At 45.2% G+C, this 23,305-nt stretch overlaps 1 protein-coding gene across 1 annotated transcript in view; it reads right to left on the reverse strand.

Moving 5' to 3' along the window:
* Positions 1-2,990: 2,990 nt before the first annotated feature.
* cachd1 (cache domain containing 1) overlaps positions 2,991-23,305 on the reverse strand; it is a 28,639-nt gene continuing 8,324 nt past the window's right edge. The window contains exons 2-27 of the mRNA XM_085928735.1: positions 21,903-21,965; positions 20,351-20,499; positions 16,535-16,641; positions 15,919-16,045; positions 14,825-14,969; positions 14,523-14,742; positions 14,306-14,455; positions 12,950-13,201; positions 12,655-12,804; positions 12,338-12,461; positions 12,140-12,257; positions 11,883-12,051; positions 11,660-11,802; positions 11,001-11,182; positions 10,707-10,817; positions 10,437-10,559; positions 9,737-9,836; positions 9,528-9,644; positions 9,251-9,411; positions 9,069-9,155; positions 8,272-8,388; positions 7,965-8,116; positions 7,603-7,764; positions 7,247-7,324; positions 7,005-7,106; positions 2,991-5,893 (exon numbers count right to left, since the gene is read on the reverse strand). Coding sequence (XP_085784861.1) covers positions 5,649-5,893; positions 7,005-7,106; positions 7,247-7,324; positions 7,603-7,764; positions 7,965-8,116; positions 8,272-8,388; positions 9,069-9,155; positions 9,251-9,411; positions 9,528-9,644; positions 9,737-9,836; positions 10,437-10,559; positions 10,707-10,817; positions 11,001-11,182; positions 11,660-11,802; positions 11,883-12,051; positions 12,140-12,257; positions 12,338-12,461; positions 12,655-12,804; positions 12,950-13,201; positions 14,306-14,455; positions 14,523-14,742; positions 14,825-14,969; positions 15,919-16,045; positions 16,535-16,641; positions 20,351-20,499; positions 21,903-21,965 — 3,654 coding nt within the window. The 3' untranslated portion in view covers positions 2,991-5,648. The remainder of the gene's footprint in view (positions 5,894-7,004; positions 7,107-7,246; positions 7,325-7,602; positions 7,765-7,964; positions 8,117-8,271; positions 8,389-9,068; positions 9,156-9,250; positions 9,412-9,527; positions 9,645-9,736; positions 9,837-10,436; positions 10,560-10,706; positions 10,818-11,000; positions 11,183-11,659; positions 11,803-11,882; positions 12,052-12,139; positions 12,258-12,337; positions 12,462-12,654; positions 12,805-12,949; positions 13,202-14,305; positions 14,456-14,522; positions 14,743-14,824; positions 14,970-15,918; positions 16,046-16,534; positions 16,642-20,350; positions 20,500-21,902; positions 21,966-23,305) is intronic.

Genomic DNA, 23,305 nt, shown 5'->3' on the forward strand with positions numbered 1-23,305 from the left:
TGCGTGCGTACGCGCGCGCGCGTGCGAGCGAGTGAGGGAAACAGAAAAACTTGACATTCGGCAATAGGTCATGGCAAAATTGCAACGTTCTACATGATGCACACAAACGAGCAACAAAATAAATATGAATGAATAAACGCTTGCAATCTTTTCATCCATTGAAAGCCCTTCTTGTCAAATGTAACAGTCTAAATCGAATCAAAGAGCGACAGGAAATCGAGATCAACCAATTTCCTGAAGCGTAATTCAGATGAAAGTGACACACGCTATTCATTGTTGAAATGGAGAAATTGCCAAATTGTGCCTAAGTAACTATGCAAGTCCACTTGACACAGACACAAAATATACAAGAGATTTTCCAGTGTCACATCCAAAGAGGTGTGCCACAAAGCTCATTTGAGCCCCCTCACTCCTTCATTATATGACCATGCATGCTCTATAATTGGAGCCTATTTCATCCAAATGCATAAATATCACCATGGGATTTATACCTGCAAAGTACTTGAGCTTCCCGTTTTCTTTGATGGCTAATGTGATGGACTATGAATGGTTGTGTGCTTCCCTCCTCTCTCTCGCTCTCTTTCTCTCTCTCTGTACCCACGTCATGAAGCGTATGCCAACCTAACAGCCAGGCGAGCATTCCTGCCCGAGGAGGGTGGAAAGCTGCTCCTGGCAAACACTGCACGGGAACAGCGCTTCCCCTACTCAGCCCTCACAATGAGTTTCTGCAGCCTTCATCGATGTCTGACAGACATTTTAGAATCATACATTCACACACTAACGTGACATGTCACACTTGAAGCCACTTCCAAATCTTTCCAGTACCCCGGCCGCTTTAGCGATATTGAAATCAAAGCCCATGCACCTTCCAACCTCCATGTTCTCTCTTGCCATCTGTGTTTCTTGGCAGATCAAGCTCCAGACAATCACAGTTGTGAAAATCATCTCGCACGGCCAACGAGATGAACAAAATGCATTCTGAATTGAACTTATGAACGTTGCATCTGAGTGAATTCGCATCTCACAGAGGATGATATTAAGTGCCAGTGCTTTTTACAACTGCCACCAGGGCAGATAGTTCCAGATCTACAATTATCTGATCATTTCCTTTGCCAAGGCTAGCAAGTCTTGACAACATGTCCTGCCTTCATCCAAATAGCACCAGTTCAAACCATTTTAAGGGCAGATCTGTCTCTGAGCCATCTATACTGCTGGGTCACTGGCATTTATTGAAAGGACCAGTGGGCTGTGGGCTGGATCTCACCAGGCAAGCGCATATGCGTACCCGTAGGCATTTGGCCGTCTCGAGTCCAAGCTGCTCGCAGAGCCCGTAGTGCGGAACACAGGGAATCTTCTCGACATTGGACTTGTGGTTTGGGTGTGGAGGGGTCAGCACCCGTATTGCTCAGCAGATCGGTCTGTTGGGTGAATGGCAGGTGAGAAAGCGGCGAGCGATGCCCACTTCACACTGACTACGAAATGGATATGGAACAGCCTCCGTACGAACGCTGCAAAGAAAAGAAAGCTTTTCTGTGATCTTCGGATTCAGCATGAAGGCTGAAGAAATGACACAAGCCACACAGGAACTACAGGAAGGCATCGGCATACGAGGAAGATATTGCAAAATAATGCTCTCAAAAGACAAATATGAACATATTTAGGAAACAAGAATCAAATGATCAAAACATCTTGTCCTGGCGAGCTACTTAATTCCATTCTCATCTATCACTTGGTAAGATCTCCTTCCTACATACTTATGCTGCATGACATCCAAGAAGGATATTAAACAGCAAGACCTCCTGTTGACAGATTGGAGGACACGAATCATTGAGCATTTGCTCTCTGACAAGCAGGCAAGAAGTTTTTGGTCACACAGGCTGATTTTTGGAAGTGCTGGAAAATAGTCATTCCTATGAGGCAATCAGTTCCCCACGGAACTCACGTTGAGAACAATAAAAGAACTCAACGGAATCATAAACTGCATCTCTGAAAGAGTTTGGACAAATGAAATCAAATGGAGTAGAAAAGCTAGTTAGTCCTTCAACAATTTTAGAAAGCCGAGCACTGTTGCCGTTTGAGCCCCGTCAGCCGTTGATTCGTAGCGTTTTCAAGTAGGTGGAGAGGAAAATGCTCACCGGGACTGAGCGTGAAAGCGTGGGTGGGCGGAGTGGCGGAGTGGCACCTGCTATGCGCGCACCTGGTGGGCGTCGGGAAGGCAAAGAGCCCACAGTCAACTCTGAGTGGCAAAGTGCTTCTTGCGTGGAGGAGTTGATGGCTAATGGATCCGGGCGGGCGAGCGGGCGGGTGATTTGGGCGGGCGCTGGCTGGGTGACTTCCACTGTCACACTTTGTACACTAGTGCAGGATGGAAAATTGCCTTTGTCTTTTCTACTTTGACTTTCTTGCAAAAGCAATGCAGGGGCTTGTGACCTATTAAAAACAGCTGACCTGAACGCACGGAGAAGTTCCCTGTCCAATTGATGGCCTCGTTTCAGTGCTCATCAGCAAACCTTAATGACAAGGGGTGATACAATTGTACTCACAGTACAATTACAGATGATCACAAATATTTGCCATTGCAAGGCACGATCACTGGAGGCAGGCGACTTTGGAAAAGTAGGGCTCGGAAATATGCTGCGAGTGCACGCCTGCTGTACTTGCTGGCAGAGCAGAGTGAAATGACCCAAGGGCTCTTGGACACTGAGCTCTGTGCTCTCATTTAGCGGTGACGGCAGAGAAGGCTCCGTAGCGTTACTGTGCAGTGGCCCGATGAAAGCCTTTTCTTATGAAATGAAAAAAGCAAACATGGTTTGAGAGCTTCTGCAAAAAGGGCTCAGAGGCGTAAATAAAGACACAATCTCAGCATTGGCGGTTAAAAGGCAACACCTGATTGATATATGGTGACAGGCTCGCAAATGAAGCTATCCAAGCTGGCCCAAGCGTCCAGCATTGAAAGAAAAAAAGACGGTGTCCTGAGCTTTTGGGTGGATTACAGATACAAGTGGCCCAGTTGAGTTTCTTGCATGATTTGGAAGAGGGAGTACAATCTGTCCATTTATCAGACGTGCTGCTTGGATATCCAGAAATGGCCAAGAGCTAAGCCTGGCCAACAGTGCTTGACCAACTAATGAAATTGAAAAGACGAGTCACAGACACAGAGATGACGCTTTTGGGAACCTGAAATCAGATTTCAACAATATTGAGTTAAAAATGATCTCCAAACATTGACTTGATTCTTAAACATGAGTTGACTCATTTGAGAGTTGATTTGTTGACAATGAATCGATATAAACTTATTAAACTCATACAAGTATCAAAGCAAACAAAAAAAACCCCCAAAAAAATCATACTTTCATTATAAGTAACATAAAATGAACAAACAGAAACGAGGAAGAATTGCTAGAGGCCATATGTGCCACTAAGGTTCCAAGACCAGTGTCAAAAAATGAAATATTAATATAATATATAAGTTTTTCTTGTTGTTTTTTTTCCCTTCTCCTGCTCACAAAGGCCTGAACATCTGATGACAAGGAGAAAAAGCATTCGACTCTGGAGGTTGAACTGTATTTCCAAAAAGGAAAGACAACACATATTTATCTGTAAAACCAACTTTATCACATTCACATTGCAATAAATCTCAATTTGATAAGTTTATATGATACAGTACAGGAGGGGAGGGGGAGGAGGTGATGTACATCCTTCAGTACGTGACTTGTACACACGGCATATAGAACAGCTGCTGAATACTGTTTCAAAAAAAAAAAAAAAAAAATAAGCCCAAACACACGAATCTAAATGATTATTGTCGAAACTTAAACGACACACACAAAAATACCAGGTAGAGTCATTGCCCTGGAAGTCTGCGTGGACTGGAATTGAGACTTGTAAACCGCATTCGTAAAAAAACCTGACGTGAGCGAGTGTGACTGGTGTGGCCGGCCGGCTATCAATAAGGAAACGGCTCCTTCCTTGTACTGGGGTCACAGTTGTGAGAACAAAGTCTTAATATTAACAGCAACATTTTGATGTTACACTGAGAGGTTTGTAAAAAGTCAGTTATAGGTTTATGCTCTTAATATTCTGGCTATATTCTTGTAAAAATGTAAAACCCTTACATTACACTGTAAAAAAAAAAAAAAAATCTCCTTCAATTTATGCTATTCTTGCAAAATATTTTGTGTGTCAATTATTTTACACTTTCCAGAGCTGCACACCACAATAAGGAAAATAAACGTAGCTTGTAAGGCTTGCTCGCATCACTCACAGTAGAATACCACGCTTGGGCTTTTTCATCTGCATAAAAACGTACCGTTGTTTGATTCCCACACCTACGAGAACTTTTGGGAGCTTTGACAATACACAATAAATCAACAAGTCTCATGTAAAAGTGAGTGACTATGAATTCTTCCAAGTACCGAGTTCCATCCAATATGGACCTAAAGAAAAATAAACCTAAAAGTTATCCAAGGCCTCCTTAATATAGCGAGACATCATGAACATGTTTCCATATCAACTTTCCAGGCATACTTGGCAACAATATATGGAGTGATAGATGATTTTACACTACCTACATAAACAATCTGGAAAAGAAAACATCAACGCCACTGAGCGCAGATGGGGTTATGGGACTCTTCATCAAAGTGGATGAATCAACTAGACAGTCTTGAGGGGAAATAATTCATTCATTAAAAATGCACACACACACACGCACGCAAACAAACAGTAAACATAAATTCTTCCTGTCATTTTCCCACGCAGAGAATTGTCCTCACAAAAACGAAAAAAATTCCACGCACACTTTGAGTGGTTAACCACATAGGAGATATCAGACAGGCATCTATCTATCTCCTGTGTAAAACAGCAGCATCTCTCTCTCTCTCTCTCCCAAACAGGGACTTCCCAACTTGGGCATTGAAGTCCGGTACAATTCTGCACACACTGTCTGTGTCAGGACGCAGCCAATATTCAACAGTGTCTGGAAGGGTTCAGCTCGGAGTGGAAAGGCTGCCAACTTACAAAGAACGTTCCGTTAGTTCCAGTTCAATTATGGAAAGCCGTTTATCCAACAACTTTGACGTCCAGCTTCAGGTCCACGTTGTACATGGTCCTTATGCTGGCTCTTAAGGTCATGGAATAAACAAATGTCTTTCCTTTTTGAATTGCTATCGCTCGGCTACGATTAAGGCTCACACCGAGTGAAGATACGTGCAAACAAATATCACATGACCCAACGCGGCTCTCGTATCTGTTCGGCAAACTTGAATAAATAGCTTTTTGGAGGAAAATCTTTTACCTTTGTAGTGTTTTTCTATTTTTGCTTATAAGGGAGTCCTGTGATCCAGTAGTGATGACAAGTAAGAACTTGGTGGCTGGGCAACAGAGCAAACTGTTGGCCCTCCGTGGGGAAATGAAGCTTGTTCTCAGCTTTACGCGCCTCCAGTTGTTCCGTAAAATAGTTTTTAAGGTTGCTCTTAAAAGAGTCCAGAAAGATGGATTCCTTCAGAAAACAAATACAAAATAGTTGGCTTATTTTCGGTGTGAAAAAAAAAGACAACACTTATTGAGTTGAGGTCTGTGAAAAAAGTCCAATCATTGGCAACCATGCTGAGTGCAATCAAGTGTCTGAATCAGCACATTTCGTAAACGGATCAGCATTCGGCATCCACGCTGTGAACGGTGACGGCGGCTTGGAGGTGGTGCGTGTGGAGTGGGTGATGGTGTGTGTGCGTGTGTCGGTAGGGGTAGAATTTGTGGCTGAGTAAGGCCGCCGTCTGAGGTGGGGTGTCCAGGTCCAGGTCGTCGTCGTGGTTACCCACATCCACGCCCGCCGAAAGCGGGTCGTTGTTACCGGGCGGATTCTCGCTGTCCTCTTGAGGGCTCATGGTGCTGTAGCCTGCACGTGAAGAATACTTCATGTTTACAGCCAATTGGAGCCGAGAAGAAAAAACATCAAGGGATTTGCAAATAACGGAGTTAACAATACAACCAACTATTTTAATCGCTTGACAGCACTAGAAATGAGAAATCTAACACATCATCCAAAAACGTCATTCCCAGCAGATCACTCCAAGGCAATACTTGAGAGAATCTTGGTGTAGGAGGACACCTTTGATTCAGTGCAGATAAGTAGCCACTTGAAAGTGTCAACTTGGTCATGTATTTGCTTCTTATCCCTGATGGACTAACAACACCCACGCTTTCTCTCACTCTATTATTTCAGAATCATCTTCCTTGTCGCCTTTGTGTTGCACTCAGATGTCTCATCTTTCGTCATCTTGGGGAAAGTGGCGAGAGGAAGCGTCCTTGAGTGAGCCGCTAAACGATCATCGCCTACTCTACGATTGATTCCCATGTGGAGCGACAAGAAAAAGGGCGACTCGCTTTCTAAACGCAAGCCATGCATTGCATTTTGCGTTCCACATTTATCGTTTGTTCTCTGTCATCATCCGTTACGCAACAACCAGCAGAGCTGGCTCTGAAGCCGTGCCTTACGTGGGCGTGCGCGAAGAGCCCACGTGAGAGGAACTGTCCATCCACCCACAGCCGCTGAATGCCAGAAGCACTCGCAATAGGACCGTCATTCAAAAGAAAATACAGTACAAACAGAAAGTACCTTCACGTTTGCAGTTTAATAAGCTCCCGGATCAAATATGTCCCCCAAAAGTGTGGATGCTGATTTCCACTCAAGTCAAACGAGATAAATGATCAAGATGGATGACACACGTGTTCTGCCCGATTAGGTAATGGACACCAGTAACAGTAATTCATGATTAGGGTCAACGCCTTTTCTTATTGGCATTTCCGAGCGGCGCTGTCCACCCGTAGGTGCTGAAGTTACTCAACACAAGTATGACAGCTAAAAGTCACACTTCAAAAAATAGATACATACGTAGTTCGCAAAAACTGCATGGTGGACTGAGACGGATTAGTTTGAGGCGTGTGACCAAAAGATGTGTCATTGTGTTTTTGTCACATCAAGAGATGAAATGAGTGAGGTATCATACCGTGGTCACTTTCCGTACCAGATCGTCCCCAGTACCTGCGGCGTCTTTCTGGAGTGTGGGTGTGCCTCTCGATCACCGCGGCGATAAATCGAGTATTACTGACTAAAAGTAAGAAGAGCACACCACACAATTTAGAGGAGATTGAGGAAAATGTGCCGTTAGTTTGATTGCAAGGCCCGCCAAGCCATCCGCTATGATAAATGCTCACCGTCAAGTCAAGTGAAAGCGCAAATAGAACTTACTGATGCCTCGGTCCTCGTGGCTGTCATCATCCCTCTCATCTCTGTCATTATCCAGGTTGGACATTCTCACCGACATTTCTGGCGCATAAGAAAATGAAATTAGAATGTCAAATTGATTCAGTGTGAAAGCAAAGCCAGGAATCGTTCCAAAACGCTGACAACCAATTAGTGTTTGAGACACACTCGCTCCAACACCATCATAAAAGTCGCAGACAGATCTGAAAACAATGTGCTGACAAAAGCAATATACACACAAGACAAGAGCAATTGAGCACCAAACCTTCTCTGGCAAGGCAAGGCAAGGCAGTATTTGCTGTGCATAAAGGCCAATTGGAGGGTCCCCTTTGGAGTGATACCTTGTGCTGCCAGCGGCGACATGTGCTGGTGCGAGCGCCTGTGGATCTGGTGTCTGTACGCATACACGGCCAATACCAGCACCATGATGCATCCCATGATACCTCCGGCAACCGGACCCACGGGGGCACTCTTGATCATGTTCAAAGATGCCACCTCCTCATCTATATCGAGACACAGAGGTACTGGTCAGATGTTACGTACTTAGAAAGCCTGTGGCAACAAGCCAGAAGAACACAGAAGCAAGATTGTTGAGCTGCGAGTACACTTGATTCTGCAGCAGCGTTCAATGTATAGTCTTGTTCCTTGTTACTGCCTGGAGAGTTGTGAAAATCCCAAATGATGCGGGCATTGACCGACTCACCGAGGAGGCCCACGGTGTCCACATATGGACTCTTTGCACCGACAATGCCCCCGAAGCACTCCTTCTGCAGGGCGCAGTACGGCTTGTCCAGATGGGTCTTGCCGTCGCTGTCCACCATGCACCATTCACAGTCCAAAACACCAAAGCAGTCGCTGAAACACAACATGTCATTATTCTTCTTCATAAGTCATTGTTGGCAATATGATCTTCACAATTTCTCCTTTTGCTCTTTCCACACGAGACCACAAATATACATGTACGTAGCACAGAAGTATTATAGCGTCCCCTAACGGCGTGGCCCACTCACCTGCTGCTGTATCTCTGGCTGCAGCGAGTGTTGATACATTGAGGCAGCGTGTCCTGTAGACTGGGATCGATCACATTCAAAGTGATTGGTTCCTGATGTACCTCGCAGCTAGGATTTCTGGCAAATCATGCAAATCAGACGAGACATATAGCATGAAACCTGGCGCTCCCAAAAATGACTGCGACTGTTCCTTGGCTAACAAAATGAGGAGGAGGAGAGGACGAATATCTCAAGACAAAAAAAAACAACTTAATTGCACATCTTGCTGAAAGCGAAGGCGGACGTGACACTGCCTGATGAAAAGGGGTGGCTGAAAGCAAAGACGTGACTGACACTGAATGATGGACAGTTGGGCAGAAAGAAAGGAGACAGCTACAGAAGCAAAGATAGAACAAGTCAGAACATTCAATTAAGAAACACCCCCAAAACTCTTGACATTTAAACAAAGCAAATGCAGACAACAGCAGGAGGCAAATCAAACAATCTTAAAACCTTAACATCACTATTTGACACGACAATAATAACGCTAGTCAGCCTCGTGATGTGCCATTTCAAATCTACAAGTCAAATATTTCCCCTGCCTCATTACGCGTCAAATAGAATTTTCTCCAAAAGAGTCCTGAAATGTCAAGGAGTATGAAAGATCTTTTTTTCAATTCAAATGGTTGCTGTAACAGCTGTGTACTTGCAGCTGTAAATGTCAATCATGAATAGAGTGAAGCAAGTACATTTTCAAGCTCCAAAAAAGTCGAAGATCGTTGAAGATCGGGTGAAACGTGTGGCTCAGCACTACTGACCTGTTTTCAGCATTGGTGAGGTTGCCAGTACACTCGTTCACCTCAAGAGGGCACTCGCATGGGCACTCACACTCATTCTGCTCCATTCTAAAATATCAAATGAAAATACTTTTGTGAAAGGCTTTCTGGAACGGCATCAACGCAAGCATGTACGCACTGGAACCTGGTCACCTGTGGCATACCTGTGGCAGTTGAGACAAAGGCGGTCCACCGTGCTGCAAGCGCAGAAGGCCAGAGAGTCACACGTCTCATTGACGATACCGGCAAAGGCGTTGGTGCCGGGTATCCGGGTCAAACGATACTTGGAGCAATGGCTGCCGTGGACCAGGTTGGTTAAGTCACCCTGAGGATGACAGGAGAGGGCTCAATATCAGGATGAAAAGCATCCACAGACGCTGAAGTCATTGTTGCACTACCTTGGATGACTACACGATGGCAGCATTACAAAGGCGTCCTTACCATGATGCTCGTGTTGAACTTGTAGAAGCGCTGCACGGTGCGATCACTGAAGCTGTTGCACAGGTTCTTCTTGACAAAGTTGGGGTGGTTCAGTATATCATTGGCAACCAGTGGCTCCTGACGTCAAAAAGCAAACCAGAGAGTTTAACGACGTTTCAAGTTGTCTCCTAGTGAGGATAAACAGTACAGACGATGAATCGTTTTTTTACCTTGTGTGTGATGTGCTGTTGCTCTGCAGGGGCGTGACCTTTTGGGTCAATGAGAGTAGGGTGGGCCACCAAGTAACCTCTGTCCTCCATTATAAAGCACCTACAAGACACACACATATTTTATAGAGATCGATGGATAGACAGATCATCATGTCATTCCTTTTTTCACATCCCAATTGCTTATGCTGTGGGAATCTAAACATTTAGAAAGAAACATGGCAAACATAAATAACTGCACAGGAGTAACATTTCTTAAAGGCTTAAATATATGTAGAACCTATGAAATGAGGCGATTGAAGCTTCTCCTTATGTGATTACGGTCATATGCAGTCCAAAGAATACATGCTATGTTGTTTTATCCCTCCTCCTCTCACAGGACCCAGCAACTAATTGGACTCATTGTGCCGGATCCCGCTCGCTCCTCTACACCAGAGCCTCTCTCCGTTAATCCTCTTTTATATGGCCCTCTGAACGACATCACAAAGGACGTCGGGAAAAGATATGCGGCTGGGAGGGAGGGACGAGGGAGTGAAAGCATCAGATAAAGTCAAAATAAAGAAAGAAATAAAGAAAGTATGTGGGGCAGATGATACAGACAGGCTCATCTCCAAAGAGATCATCAGCTTATCTCTTCTTCCCTCTTCTCTTGTAAATTCACTCATGCACAAGCAATTTCTTAAGGAAAACCTGATCTACCCACCTGATCTTGTTTCCCTTGTCCTGGTTGCAAATGGGAAGCAGGTCCAGCAGAACTTTATAGAAGTAGCGAAGGGTAAAGTCTATCCCCATCACTGCAACTGCATAGCCTGCGGCCATCTGCGAGCTAGAGAAGGGAAACCAGGGGCACACAAACATCTTCATTTGCATTCTGGAAAATTTAAGACTACATTTTGGAGTTGAGTGAGTCAATCAGGCGAGACGAGTGAAATTCTTTTTCCAAAGTGGGCCATCCATTCATTCATCTTCTTACCTGGAGGCATGGATGGTGTGGCTGATGGTAACAACATAGCCTGCGCCGCCCACGTCCAAGTAAGGCCCGGTAAAGGTGATGAGGCCCGGGTTAGCCACAGCGTGCTGATACCTGGCAAAAGGAACAGCAAATTAGGATCAAACACGAAAGAAACCACGAGTCCACACGGCAGTATTTTTGCACAGTGGATGGTAGAGCGCCATTCATTCAAATGAGTTTGAAACATCTGACGGCAAATGATTGCACACATTCAACAGAAACTTGCCCCATGGCTCCATCCAAAGTAAGCCTCACCATTGTCTGCGGGTGGGGTCAAAGGCTTTGTCCATCAATGATCCAGGGTAAATCCGGAGCACCCCACTGGGCGTTGCTATGTAACGGCGCACAATGTAGCAGTTGAGGCTACTCATTTCCATTAGTGTCATCCACTCATCCGTGACGTGACTGGTCGCCATAACCTCGTTCCGGACAGAGGACTGCAGTAGGATGAAGGAGACAAGAAGGGCAACAGCTGAAGACAAACATTTGGCGGGATCAGACTTTGGTTGTTTTGGACATTTTTAAAAGGCCGGATAAGTTGTGACTTAAGAATGGTTCAAGTTGCAAATCATGACGAGTACATTCAGAAAATATTCACAGTTTTCACAGTCAGTGCGGCGAATGGCGGACTGGCCGGACGTGGTTGAAAGCCCTTACTGCATCCCATCACCCCCACACCAGGAATGCAAACAGACTGCCAAAAGCGCATGGGGCTTTTGTCCCCAACTTAAAAGATGTAGAGCTTCATTACATTCGAATCACTCGAGGTAAATCTCTCGCTCTCCTGCTGGCACACGCTCATTGAGCGTTGCGCTATTCGTGATGAATACAAATATTTGGATTACAAACAATAACGAAGGCATCGCCTGCATGTGTTGTTTTATTTTGTTGTTGTTGTTTTCCTTCTGGTTTACCTTGAGGCCTGGGTTGGCGATGAGCCGAGTGTTATCGCTCAGATAGGCTGTGTAGTGCTCCACCATGCGCTTTGTTTCTGGCTGGCTGAGGTGCTCATAGGGAGATGAGAAGCTACCAGCTGCCAGCATCACTGTGGGGGATTCTGAGAAAGGAAAAGCAAAGAAAGGGACCCAGAGGTATTCAGAGCCCGCGCACACAAAAACACTCGGACTTGGGTCTTACCGACGGACGCCAGCTGTTTAAAATGGAGGCAAGAGCTGGGCTGACCCAACAAGTCCAAACGATGGTACAGCAGCTTGGAGCTGGGTGCTGTGTTGAGATTTTTCAGCTGTTTGACTGGAATCTCTGGCTGCACATACACGATGCACAGGATGAACGTCGTGTCCTGGACCTAAAAGAAGATTGGATTTTGGAATCTCTTCAGAATGGTAATGCAATGCAATGCACGCAGACTGGTGAAAGCATCATTGGTTACCTACCAGTTTCCAAGCGTAGCTGACATTGTACGCATCTTTGCTGTTGTCTCTGAGCCGGTTAGTGTGCCAAGACAACGATGAGTTGACTGGAACGCCAATCACCTGACTGCCCAATGGGAGGCTGCGGGAAGGCCGTGGCATGCGTCAATAAACAGCAAATTTTGGGAGGATTTCAACAACCGCACTTGTTCTTCTTCTCACTTGAGGATGTTCTGTCGCACCGCATGGAATCCAGGAATGTTCTCATAGTGGATAATATCTGTGTGAAGAGGGGGCTCGGTCATCAGGTAAGGCCGCGTTAGCGATGGGTGCATCAGGGTATAACCTGGGAAAAGCAACAGAGACATTGGAATTTCCTGCCAAACTGGAGGAAAAGGATGACATCAGCTCCACGCTGCTTCAGAAATAAATGACATGTCTTACATCACACGATACAAATACGGCCTCTGGACTATACGGATGACACCGAAAAAAAAAAAAGAACTTTGATTTAAATGTTTAAACCCTTCCGGACTGACCTTTATTGTCAATGAGGAAGGTGTACGAAGCCAAAGAGTCTTGATAATATGTGACATCCTCCAAAATGTAGGCCAGGTTGACGTCTACTCCGACCACACCCAGGAGCAGGTTCCCGAAATAACACGGCCGACTCACAGTCATGATAAAGCCTGAAGAAAGACAAATCTGAAATCAGTTGCATCGCATCTCGTGGTTAGGTTTATGGCCAGCCCCGAGCATCGGCAACACAAACACCTCGACTGTCTGTCATCAGTACAAATCTGCAGCAAAGATCATTTCTTTGTCAGCACGCACCGTCTCCCATGGGGTCGGCGTAAGGTAGACTGAAGCGGACCAGGTCGATCATGCGGTTGGGCAGGTTGATATAGAAACGGCCAACCGTCGTCTCCAGGTTGCTGAGCTGGTTGAGCACCATCATGCTGCCCTTCACCACGGGCATCACGGGCGGCGCCGCCGCCACGGGAAAACGGTCCACGCCGTACTTTACGGAATTCTGCTCAGCAAGGTCTCGCAGGAAGGCCAGCTCTTTCAGACCTGTGATTCCCTCTGTAGACAGATACGGCAGTGTTGACAATAAGACGAGATCATTACTACTACATGTAGCCAAATGGATGTAAGCAGTGGACATGTACAGTGGAGTCAAGCCTTATCTATTAAAGGTCATGCAATGCAGATGGACGGGATAACCACCGCTGCCTGCCACCTGGAACGGTTGGCACCTCCGACGGAGAGCAGAATGTGTGCCACAATACAGTCAGTGACAGGATTAGCCAGAAATCCCTAATTAATGCCGAGGCTCGTCTCGGCTCGTCTGGGCTCATCGTGCAAGGCAAAGTCATCGCGGGTGGCAATGTCAGATGAACACAAAGGGGAACTTTTGCTGACAGAGTAAACAATGAAAATCTTCAAGGAGCCAGACCTAATGTTGGAAAATGATCAAATTGTGGCCTTGGCTATTGGATGGAGCACAGTGATGTTTTTTAACCGGCACAGACCTGAACGAAGAATCTACGTGAGCGAGAGCACACGCATCGGTAATAAAATTCAGGATGATAGATGTTTGCTTCCTTTTCATCCCGGACCTCTTTAAATTGCCGAGGTCCTCTGTCAGTCACACGCAAGCACAATGAGCCGTGCGTCCTTTGAAGCCTCACTGGCTCTCCTCTTAGATGGACCTCATTTACATTCCCCGGGTGCAAAAATGATTTGTTTGCTAATGCATGCGGCGTATGTGTGTTGCAGAGAGAGGAGGCACTTACAAGGGCCGCATGGACAATAACATGGCAAAAGGGACAAAACAAAAAGGCCTTTGAGGTTTGCGAGCACTTGGCCATTATCCAGTCTTCTCTCAACGCACAAAGTAGCATGTTGCTGCTACGTCATGCACAAATTCATTCAGACTTTTCACCCTCTGAGGGCAATTTCGGGAGGTGGTTTGAATTATTCCAGGAGAATACCTACATTGCTCATGATTGAGCTTCATCAATATCTGCTGCTTTACTTTTTAGCCTACTGTGCCAAAATAGCTTGCAATTCAAACGAACGAATGAAAACGAACATTGTAAAATGCATGAATGATATGTATCTGGCCCTTTGTGTGGAAGGAACTAATACTTTGTTTTCCAGAGGTCACCAAAGTGAGGAACTCACCATTCATGAGTGCATACGTGAGGATCATGACAGAGTTGTTGAAGTGCCTGTTCTCTTCTTTGACCACACTCAGCGTGGCTTTCTTCTCCGGCTCTGACAACTCTCGAGATGTAATCCCAGAAGACAGGTAGATGATAACCATGTCTGTGGCTGAGCACAAATGGCAGATAAGAAGCTTGTTTGTTAAGGGAGCAGTCCGGCAGAGTTATTCTCTTACTGGCGCTGTGAGGCTTGCTGAGGCTGCTGGTGTTGCGGAAAAGCTGGAAAGCCCTCTGGAAGCCCGCGGCGTGTTGCGTGGTGCCGTCAGAGGACTTGATGTTGGAAATGAAGGTGCTCATCTTTCTCTTGGTCTCGCTGGTGGCCGGAGAAAGCAAACTCTTGTAGCACTGGTCCAGAGAGCAGGAGCGGACCGTCTCGGCCACTGACAGGACGGCGATCTTAACGGGAACCATAGAGGCAGCGTTACGCGAAGGGGGGAGAGGACCAGCGGAACAACGCTCATTTTATAGAGGCTCGTACCTTGTCGTGTTCGTCGATTGCATTTAGGATGACCAGTGCGGAGTCTCTGGCAATTTGAAGTTGAGTTTCAGTAACAGACGCACCGTGATCCACCATCACAACAATTTGTTTCGACTGAGGACGCACTGCTGACACGTACACGGGCCTGTGGGGAAATACACACAAATTCAGTGGAAAAAAAAAAAAAAAAGCAGTCAAGTATCACATCACACCTTTATGAAAAAAAAAATCCCAAATTTACTGCACTGGCCATATGTTAGGATCACAATGTATCTTTGCAGTTCTTGTACAAAGAATTTTCTGAACTTAAAATATATTTCTGCATTATTTTTTCTATGATTTCATTCAGTGGGTCGCTGTGTGCTCATAACAGCTGGGTGGAGTGCAAGGGATTTATTTGGGAGGCTAGAGGGGGTTAGCTCGGTGTGTGTGTGTGTGTGTGTGTGTGTGTGTGTGTGTGTGTGTGTGTGTGTGTGTGTGTGTGTGTGTGTGTGTGTGTGTGTGGTCCGTGGACAATAACACAGGGTGGAGAAGCGGAGTCATGTACTCAACAAAGCCTCATTGACAGTAAAGCAAGAAACGGAACACAATCACACTTGTGGATATGTGCCACTTTATGAGCCGAAAGAAAAACAAAAGACATGTCTGAACATTTTCAAAGCACCTTTGACCCCAAGCAAGTGTGAAAAAGGTGAAAGAGAGCTCTTTCAGTGGCACTCAAATAAAAACCACAACAGTGGAGGTGTGAAATTCCACTGTGGTACCCAGCCACATTCCTGCCAAGGGTATGTTTGGTCAAGGAGCGGAGCATGCCGCCAGCGTGCCGCCAGCACCCCCCACAGCAACTGGCATCCAGGTGAATGGCTGAGGAAGAGCTTACAGGAAAAAGACAAATACACATGGCCATGAGGAGCAGCGGTGGAAGCTGCTGGCAGCAATGAGAGGGAGGGAGGGAAGAGCACTGGGCGTGACAGGGCAAGGAATCAAGAGGAACACAAAAAAATGAAATACAGGAAGAAGAGGGCAAGTGTGGCCAACAAAAGATACATACGAAAACTCCACAGAGGGAAAGGTTGACAACGTCGGTGTTGTACCTGCTGCGGTGTTCATAACTCCCTTTGCAGTGGAACTTGTGGGCCGGGAACACTGTAAAGATGCCCTCCTCGGAGCTGAAGTACTGCCACTTGATCCCTGGGTTGGATTTGAGATTGTCCGCCAACACTGCAGAAAGAAGACAAGCATTGGATTGCTGGGACCGATGATGTCATTCCAAAAGTACAGGCCATGGCGTGAAATCAATGTGATGGCATGCAGCAAAGTTTCGCTTCTGGTTAAGAACATGCCTTCCAACTAGACTATAAAAGTTTTTCAAAGGAAAAAAAAAGGCGTGTGAGTCAGTCATTGAAACCTCCAGATGAAGTGAAGATCATAAACATGACTAAAGACTAGAGCAGATGCAAAGCACACATTAACAAGAACAATGGAAAAGCGAGGCAGGAATTTCACACAAAAGTACAGACTGGGAAAAAAGAAAAAAATCTGGGACAACGTCCAATAGACAGAGAATAGCCTTTATATCTTTTGGAAAAGCCTAAAGCTTTGTCGAACAAATAAGCTGCTCGTCGTCCCGACCCAAAGAAGCGACTGATGAATTGTTGTGCCAAGTAAAAGCGGATGATTGCAAAAAAAAAAAAAGGGCGCCAAACACACCTGAGTTGAGGTCTCTTCCGGGGTTGAAAGCTCGGCTGTTGACGGTGGGGGACAGTCTGTCGCAGCAGATGGTCTTGGACACATTGGCGTTGAAATTGCCATCAAACCTAAAATACAGCCACAAACAGGCACAACATTGAAGACTTCCAAAGCCATGTGTTGGCTCTGGCTTCTCTCTCAGGTTTACTACTCCAGACTTTTACGGCCAATAAAAGTCAAGTCGCAGGTATTGCGTGCACTCCTTAATGTGCATGTGCTAGGATTTCGACATCGCAAAAAAAAACAAAAAACGTTTGTTGTGAATTAAATAAAATTGAAGAAAACATCTGGTGAAAAGTTAGACCGCGTTTTTTTTTTTTCTTTTTTCATTCAAGCTACATTCATCTGTTGCCCAGACCTCTTATTAAAGTAGGATTTACGACTCTTGGTGAATAACATTTTCCATGGAAAAATGCCCAAAATGTGTTTTCCCCAACAAAGCAACGTTTCCAGATACGTATATACGGGACGAGGATCGAAGAAAGCGCTCTCTGTGTAGCATCGTGTCAAAAAAACACAGACCCCCATGAAAAGAAGCAGAGAAGAAACACTGCATGTTTTGCACACCTACAATGGTTGGAACAGCTCACAGTGAGAGAACTGAAAAGACTCAACCAACCAGAAAATGCTTGAAATGGAATAGTGCATATTGATTACAATAGATAAATATTGCTGCTTATAATTGTGTACAATTTATTTTCTACACGTTGTTTTTTTTTTACCTGATTTTCGTAAACCATTTACCACATTGAAAAATATACTACAGTTCATTTAAGTCTGGAAAATTCAGGTCTCACTTTGGCTGGTGAACGTTAGGTTGGAGATGGATTATTGTGTTTCTATTTATATCTTCAATGGCACAGTCTTGAGGTTTTTGAAATTGTGCTGCTTTATCCTTTGCCAACACTTTCATAAAACGGCCCAAGAAAAACTCCACAAATTCTCCAAATGCGTTTTCAGGGAAGGATTACGTTGTGGGTTTTTTTTTTTTTTTTAATGAGCAACCAAAGCACAGAGAGTTGAGTTTTAAAAAAGAACTACAACTCTGTTTCAAGTATCCAAGCAAACTCAGAATGACAGAAAGACTCGGACACATTCTCCATCCGTCAGCGTTGTGGGGAGCATGAATGCGGCTAGAGCATCCAAAAGCTCAGTAGTGTTGCAGCTGCATGCTACAAAGCGCTTAACACACGCTTCATTTGAATCCTAAATTGAATTCCAATAAATATGATCTCATTTGTATATGTTAACACTGAAAATGCTTTCCACAGCTCAAAGGGGGGAGGAGAAGTATGCAGAGAAGCAGCCGCTTCTGCACTGCACCAAGGCTGCAAAGCTTTGATCCTTCCATCGCTTCGGTCCGACTCGACACACACACACACACACACACACACACACACACACACACACACACACACACACACACACACACACACACACACACACACACACACACACACACACACACACACACACACACACACACACACACACACACTTATTGGCTCGCTCTGCTAGCCAAGCGAGTAAGCGAGTGAGCGAGCGAGCCCTGGCCCAGTTTGATTGGCAGGTGCTGTGATGTACGGCTTGTGTTTGTACTTCAGTCATTTGGAGTCCCATAAGGCCAAAGTCATTACTATTCTCCTTAAATCCGGTTTGCATAGAAGGTGTGGGCAGGACGCTCAGCAAAATGTGCGCCAGATAAAAAATACATTTGCGGCTGCTTTGAACTTCACATCAAAACCTGTGTAATGAGAGCAAGAGCGAGCGAGCGAGAGAGAGAAAGAGCTGGAAGGGGGCTACCATTCTGATCAGGAATCTTAATGAAGGCAGAAAAACAAAAATCTATTTCTGCCTCACCACACAAGAGCACTGAAATATTTCAGCACCCTTCTATTTGCACAAATTTAAACAACATCTGCAGAATGCTTGCGTTGAAATCTCCTGTCAAAATAGAATTTGCATTGATTAGCATATACCTGCCCAAAAGGGGGAATTTTCTCCATGCACTAATTAGATACAGGCCCGAAGATTGTGACTGGCACATTTCTTTAAGTATTCAGACCGACTGTGCTTCTTTTCTGCAAACTGACACACGCGGAAAAAAAAAAAAAGTCCGGTGTCTTTAAAGACAGACTGAAGCAGTCATGTTTACCTGCTACATTTCCTCTACTATTTGTATAATACATTAGATTAAAATCCACCCACAGAGCGGAATATCAAAAATCCCTGGGAGGAAATTTATACCGAAGAGGCAAGACTGTTGCGCCAGAGCTCCAATCAAAATGAAAGTGGATTTTCAATTCTTCAAAGCAGCAGCAGCAGCAGCAGCAGCAGCAGCAGCAGCAGCAGCAGCAGCAGCAGCAGCAGCAGCAGCACACATGTGGGATGGCGAGAATTGTGGTAACAGCTATCATACATAATTCAATAGATTCAATTCAACGCAATTAAATGATTCTTATTGAGGGAATTACACAACTGGAGCGCTGAATGGGAATTCATCTCACCAAATGTGACTTGATAACATTCGATTGTTATAGAATTGGCCAATTGCTATAGAATGGAGAAAAGATTCAGTCCTGCAACATCAATAAATAACAAAGGAGTGGGCCGATCGGCAGCTAAAATAACTCAAGTGATGTTTTGCCTTCACGGCGTGTGACACATTTAAAAGTCAAAGTGAGGAGCTGCATGGCCAAAAAGGTGCACAGCAGCACACCTTTCCTGACTTAAGCACAATTTTTCATTTTTTCTATCATTTCCCATGCACAATTTGCGCTGGTTTTTGTTAGGGTTGATTGCATTCAATTGGACCACGCAGTGTCATCTTTTTTTATTACTCAATGCTGGATTTTATTTTTTCCCTTTGGTAAATTGATACTGTGACTAACAAATATGTTGACAATAACAACTGGGAGAAAACCTCTTGAAAAGCCTATAAAAATATTAAAGATGGAATCTTCAAGTCTTGCAACGTCTTGGTGTGACACAACTAATAAATCGCCATCATAATTCAAATGTGTCAGTTGACTAAATCCCCACTGTTGGAAATGAAAAATGTATCATCCTATGAATCAATAATAATATTCAACACATTATGAATTTTATCCGAACAACCGGCGTCCAAGAAAAAGAAAGCATTATCCGAATTTGCATGCCGCTCTGATGTGCGAAATGAGGGAGTGAGGGAGCAAGCGAGCGAGCGAGCGAGCGAGCGGCGCGTATCTCGCAATCCTGCACATGCAAGCGAAAATGGAAGCAGTTTGCCACCCCCAAGGGAAGATGCTTTGAAGTTTTTGGACTTATCACACTCTACTTCATCCCGCTATGCGCAAGCTGGCCCGATGAGTTCCCACATCACTCCGACGCAGGCAGGCCCTCCTCCATTTACTATTTTTTTTCCTCAGCCTGCCTGTCTGCAAAATGATGTCAACGCTATGGAAATATTAGCTCTGGTCTGTGCACTAATGTCATGTGCATGCTTTGGCTACAGTGGCTCCTGAGCCAGACAGGACTGAGATGATCTTGGAGCAAGTGAAGTTTGCACTGCAAATGCAAACAATCAGAGTGCAACAACTGCTTACGGCCAGTCAAGGGAAAGCTGCACCACTGTAGATTAGACGTGAAAGCGCTACTGCTCCTTTGACTCAATTTCAACAGCGGCTGGCCTGGCTGGCCTGGCTGGAATGGTGTATCTTCAGCCTTTTTGGGTCTTCAATTATTTCAAAGATAAAATTGGGCTCAAACTGTCGATGGTGAAATAATCCAGTGACTCACTCCATCATAGATGTCGGTATGGAGCAGCAGTCCTGTATGGCGGTGAGAGGAGACGTAAGGTGGGCAGTGTACGAGGCCTCCACCACCTGTTTGTTCCTGTTCACCACGTCGAGGTAGCGGTTGAACTTCTCTCGAATCTTCTTGGCCAGCTGCAAAAAGGAAAGACGGTCAAGTTAGAAGCACGACAATTCTCAGCAACTTTCGAGTCCATCTACATCGGTCGGCCGACTTGAACACACAGACGCCGGCTCGGGAAAATGGCCGAGCCGTGATTGGTCGTTACCCGAGCCCCGAGCAACTGTGATGTCATTTTCCATGGAGGTTTTGGCCGAAAGGACACGTTTTATTCGTGACATTGCTCCAAAGCGTACTGTATAATAACGGCCTCAATAAATGGTCAAATCACCCTGGCTTCCACACTAACTAAAGCCCTTTGTTCACATTCCATAATTAGCACCAGTGCCGACTAAAGTGGTGTAATTGAAAAGAGGAACAGGAAACTGCCGAGTGACCCACTGACCGATGGCCCGCCTAATCACGCAACCATTAAAGTCTGACAGCGGAACACAGCCCGCAATTACTTCCACAGCACCACAAACACGCTTCCACCCGTACATACCTCCTTACACACTGACAATAAAGTTAACACCAAAAATGTGTCATGTCTGGTCTGTTGCAGCATAGCAATTAGTGGCAATGAACTTTAGATAAAAAAAAAAAAAAAAAAAGAAAAATGGGCCAGTGTTCAGATGGGAAGTGTTTCCACGACTGGGTGGAGGTAAGAGACTCGAGTCCACACAAAGCAGAAGCTTTGAGCATGTGAGCTAAAGCTTGGGTTACACTTTGCCTCAGTGCAGACAAAGAAAGCCATTCCTACAGGTACACTGTTGCAAACAGTGCTTGCTTGCTCCTCTCTACTCACCAACCAGAGTGTGTGTGTGTGTGTGTGTGTGTGTGTGTGTGTGTGTGTGTGTGTGTGTGTGTGTGTGTGTGTGTGTGTGTGTGTCGGGCATTTGCAGTGGCACATCTACACTTTGAAATCTTACGCTGCCGATTTTGATGACTGCCAGGCAACATTCTGCCACAGCCACTGCTGGCTCTTATTTGGGAGAGAGCGAGCGCATGCTTGAGGTTAATATAGGGATGAGCAGGGCCGGCCGAAACCGCATGAGCGCCACACCACACCACGGCATGTTGGTAGACTGCGAACATCAACGAGCACAACACGGATGATGGTCTGCTTTTTAAATGGTGGCTTATGACATATTCCCCAAATCCTGCAGTTTCCATTTACCTTGCCTATTAATGAACGTGGCTGTCACTTGTAAGTGTTTCTGAGGACAACGCAGGAGTGTCAAAATACAGGCACGACGTCAAAGCCAATGAGATGGCGGCGGCGGCGGGAGTGACAGCAGCAGCAGAATTTCAATTCCCTTTCAAATCACCTCGTCTTGCCTTAAAGCAGCTGAATAACGTGACTAGGAATGTGTATGTGCCTTGCATTTGGAATCAAGAGCAACAGACCATCTGTGAGAAGTTGTTAGTCACTCACCTGCTGGACTTCTGTCTCTCCATTTGATGTCTTCTCCGTGTACACAAACGAGTTGAAAATCCTCTGCAAAGAAAAAGGGAGGGAACAAAACAGTGAGCTTAGATCGATATTTGGAACTTATTTTCCAAAAACGTCATTGCCTCATATGATTATTGTCATGACAAGGCCTAAAAATGGCCTCATTCCACTGCAGCCTTTTAGACGGAACACAGAACAGTCATGACATTGCACGCCGAATGAACTCCATTCCTTGCAGATTGTTATGATTGGCTACGAACTACCTTTCCCCCGAGCTAATTCAAAGGTGTCACCTGATTTTCTAAACATCAGCAGAATTTGAAGCATTGCTTCCACGAGCTCTCGAGAAAAAAATGCGGCTCTCTTGCTTGTAAGCAAAATGTTTGGTGAAGTGTCAAACAGTGTATTGTTCATTTACAGCCTCGGTGCAAAACAACAACCGAGGAGAGAAACAGGAACATGCAAAGACAAACAAGGTTAAAAGTGAAGCTGCTGTTGATTAGCCGTCTTTCTTTCCCCTCCAGTGCCTCCAGTGTTTGTTGTTGGAGCTGCGTTGTGGTTTTCACAGCTATGGTGTAGCCAGAGAGGAATGCTGGCCTCTGAAACCTGAGAGGCCTGAAGTTGCTTAGGTCATTGTGGGCTCATGGCCTCCCCTGACCCACAATCAAACAAACACTGACTTGTCCACAGCCGTCCAGTACAAAAACACAACTCGGATTTTTCACTTAATGCACGTCTTAAAGCTCAGGAAGGAATTTCCATTGGAAATCTGTTTAAAAAAAGAAATGGCTCCAATCAATTTACATCGCATATTTTGGAGAATCGATGATGTCAGCCTGATTCATTGACTATAAAGTGGGGTGAAATTGAATATGCACTCACGGGACAATAGCTCCAAATGTTCACAATCTACTGGATTGATGACAGGGCGGTCGGTCGGTCGCTCTCTTTTGTATCACTAAAGCAGTTCTTAAATCCCTCCGCCTAGGGGTTAACCTAACCACAGCTGATTAGTTCAGAGGAATTCTCACCATAAACATGAAGAGAATTCCCCAAAGCTAGCTTGTTTCACTCATTCTGGTGGAGCAGATATGGGGGATTATGTTTTCTTCCAAAAAAGCCGTTGAAGCAAGATACCCAGCTGTTCAGATGGAATCCTTTTCATCGGGCCTTGGTTTTCATTAGCCAGACTTTCAAGGGGATACCATCAAGTGGTGACTCTTCTGCTTGAAACGGATTCTTGTATTATGCTTGTTACAGTAGGTATATATTCTGGAATACAGTCCGAAGACGCAAACAGTAGGGGTAAGATGTCTAGGCAGATCCAACCGTGTATGAACCATGAGGGAAATGCAAACAAAGGACGTAACAGAATATCATTATGT

Source organism: Syngnathus leptorhynchus, chromosome 13 (genome assembly GCF_054491065.1).
Source record: "Syngnathus leptorhynchus isolate UIUO chromosome 13, UIUO_Slep, whole genome shotgun sequence".
In the NCBI taxonomy this organism is placed as follows: Eukaryota; Metazoa; Chordata; class Actinopteri; order Syngnathiformes; family Syngnathidae; genus Syngnathus; species Syngnathus leptorhynchus.